Below are 3,362 nucleotides of genomic sequence, written 5' to 3'. Positions count from 1 at the left end.
CTTAGTTTAAATAACAACAAAATCACATTTTTTGTGCACGAATATTGAATTTAAAAATTAGTGAACTAGAATTAAATATTATTTCTCGTGGGACGATAACTCACAACTTGCTTTATTATTATTTGTCAACGATCCCGTACGCTTGCAGATTTCAAGCGAACAGTTCCTTCTGTAAACTTCTAGGGACAGGTAAAATGTGAAAAAGTCTTCAACAGAACATGTTTAATCTAAATTCTCTTGCATGAAGTGAAATTTTAAAGCAAGATGGAATTTGAACAAAAGGGCATTGAACTCGAATGCATGAATGGTCTCAAAAAAATAAATTGAACAGATATCTAAGCATTATTTTTTGCTGTATTTAATTCTAAATTACTAGATATATTAATAGAAAACTTGTGCGTGTTTTAATATGGAGGCTTAACCCAAAAAAAAAAAAAAAAGGTTAATTGTGGCTTTGTTTGATTTCCATTTTTTTCAAAATATATTTTTCTCTTTCTTCTTTTCAACTACACAATCTTTATTAAAATAATATTATATGTAAATCAAAAACATTTTCCTACTTTTCAAATACTAATTTCCTATCAATCTATTATTCTAAAATGCAATTTTTTTTTTTAATAAAAATGGGGCTCAAAGACTCTCTGCATATTCCTTTGACTTTAACCGTTACAATGTCCCTGTTTGGTAGAATTTAATATTTAATTATATATTTTATGAGATTCACAATTTTTCAATACACATTTCATCATCTTTTTATCAAAATATGCTAAACAAACTTAATTCAATCACCAAAATATAAACAAATGCAAATTTTATTAAGAAATACTTAAAACACAAATTTACAACAATACCAGGATGCTTTGTTCGTTTCTATAGAAATTGTCTGGATCAACCTTCATCTTAATCTTTACCAATCTATTAAAGTTATCCTTGAAATATATAATGTAAATTTCCTGAAAAAAAAAATAACACTTAAAACGCAAATTAACAACGATGGAATGTGTCGCAATAACAAGCAACATCAACTTCAGACAACATAAGATGCACTATTTCTGTCTTTCTTATCTTCTCCGGGATGGAAATACCGGGATGCTTTGTTCGTTTCTAAAGAAATTGTCTGGATCAGCCTTCGTCTTAATCTTTACCAATCTATTAAAATTATTCTTGAAATACTTAATCCCATAAACTGCACCTTCCAAGTAACTGTTTCTCCCATTGTGGTTAATCCCCAAATCAAGATCCCTGTAATTGAGAAATGCTTCCCTTGGTGACTTGGAGACGAAGGGAGTCATATAAGCATATAATTTTCTTGTCAAATTTATGTATTTTTCAGCAGCCTCGACTCCATTTTCATTCCAGTTTGCTGCATATTGAATCTTGGCTAGATTTCCAGCTCTATGTGGAAAAGGTTTTTCTGATGGTGGAATCTCAGCCATTCTTCCTCCATAAGGATTGAATGCAAGCGCTACTGATTCCAGTTCTATCATTCTCTTGAATATGAACTCTAAACCCTGTTTTGGAATAGGGTTTGTTATGTAATCGGATTTCCTCTTCAGGTGGGTTAATACTTGAGGTACCCTACTGAGAAGAACGTTAACCGGAGTTCCAGTGGGGAAGTTAGTCCAATAAAGGACAGATTCAACCCAACTCATTTCAGTACAATCAGATTGCATCAATCCCAGTTCTGGAAAAGTTTCATTCATGAGGGAGAGAAGTTTTACGGAATCTCCTAGGTACAAAGTCAAGAATGTCGCTCTGTTGGTTTTTGCTCCAGTTCGAACACTACTGTTCACGACATCAAGTGTCATCCTGATGAAGATTTCGTCAGGCAAGTTTTCCGCAATTTGTTGGTAACGGTAAACTATATTTGTTAAGTTTTCTTCGTAAGTTCTTGGGACTCGAAAAACAGTAACTGTAGAGGGGACTTGAACGAGCTTGATTTTATACGCTAGAACAACTCCAAAGCTGGATCCACCACCTCCAGTGATTGCCCAGAACAGATCCTCTCCCATTGATGCACGATCAAGAATCCGGCCATTAACGTCAATTATTTGTGCATCAATAATGTTGTCAACGGAGAGGCCGTATTTTCGCATCATGTTACCATATCCACCGCCGCTGAAATGGCCGCCAACCCCGACTGTCGGGCAAACTCCGGCGGGGAACCCATGAACATTGCTTTTCTCTGCAATTCTGTAGTAAACTTCACCAAGAATCGCTCCAACTTGAACCCATGCAGTCTCATTTTCAATACTGACATTGATTGATCGAAAGTTGAACATATCAAGAATGAAAAATGGAACATCTGAAACATACGAGACCCCTTCATAGTCATGGCCTCCACTGCGGATTTTCATTTGCAGTCCATGAATTTTGGAGCAAACAATGGCTGCTTGAATGTGAGAAACATGCAATGCGGTCAGAATCAGTTGGGGCTTACGCGTCGTAGATTCATTGAAACGCAAGTTTCGTATATAAGATTGCAAAACAGAAGAATATGAAGAATTTCCAGGAGTGTATGAAACTGCAGAAATTGGATTAGAGGGTTCGGAATGGCTCTCAAGGCATTCAAGAAGAGATGAATTATTTGCAGTGGCCCATGAAACAGAAAGAAGAAGGGTTAAAGAGAATGAAATTATAGCAAATCTTGAACTTTCCATTTTTGATCTAAAGTATGTTATTTTTGTGATTGGAAATGTTAAAAAAGCTGGAATATTTATAGGGTAAAGAATGTGGGCAGCCATTTTAATTTTTGATAATATAATGCAAATGTTCTACAATTTGACCATGGAAAATTCAAACCGTAGAAGGAAGAATCGTGAATTAATTAGCGTTTGACAAAACAATTAATTTATAGTTTTTCCATGATTATATAAAGCACCCTCTATCTAGATATAGATTAAGTATGAATGATGATTACTTCACCCGCGTGGAATCGTACATATTGTCAAAAGAATTTAATCCAATTTTATGATTGCACGCCATTTAAATCCAGTTTACTTGTGGGCAAACACGAAATGGTCTTATATGATTTGGTATCATTTAGGTGATTACTATAGTTTGACAATATTTTTAATATATGATTTTATTTTATAATTATTTGCAATCTTGTTCTTGTTTTCTTCAAAAATTGCGTTATTTTATGTTTAATTTATAAAACACAATTGTAGCATGACCACAATATTTGCAGGTCTAACTCAAATTAGAATAAAACTTATCAAAAAGTTGAGGGACTTTTTGCATCTTCAATGAGACAAAAAGGCTGTGAGAGCAATCGGAGTGAAGGTTCGGGGTGGCATATCAAAAGTAATGGTTACAAGCCATACATTGAAGCATGGAGGATCATGCTTCAGCAATCAAAG

The 3,362-nt window shown here is 34.2% G+C and overlaps 1 protein-coding gene across 1 annotated transcript; it reads right to left on the bottom strand.

Moving 5' to 3' along the window:
- Nucleotides 1-794: 794 nt before the first annotated feature.
- Nucleotides 795-2,685, bottom strand: LOC111412359 (berberine bridge enzyme-like 8). The gene has a single exon (XM_023043254.1). It carries the CDS (start codon nucleotides 2,658-2,660, stop codon nucleotides 1,062-1,064), a length of 1,599 nt encoding a protein of 532 aa, XP_022899022.1. The 5' UTR covers nucleotides 2,661-2,685; the 3' UTR covers nucleotides 795-1,061.
- Nucleotides 2,686-3,362: the final 677 nt, after the last annotated feature.

This window comes from Olea europaea, chromosome 16 (genome assembly GCF_002742605.1).
Source record: "Olea europaea var. sylvestris chromosome 16, O_europaea_v1, whole genome shotgun sequence".
Lineage (NCBI taxonomy): Eukaryota > Viridiplantae > Streptophyta > Magnoliopsida > Lamiales > Oleaceae > Olea > Olea europaea.
Note: the sequence above shows the minus strand (reverse complement) of the source record. Positions and strands in the feature narration are given on the sequence as shown.

Excerpts from the sequence above, each read along its gene's own strand:
- LOC111412359 (XM_023043254.1), bottom strand. The coding sequence starts at position 2,660 with ATGGAAAGTTCAAGATTTGCTATAATTTCATTCTCTTTAACCCTTCTT.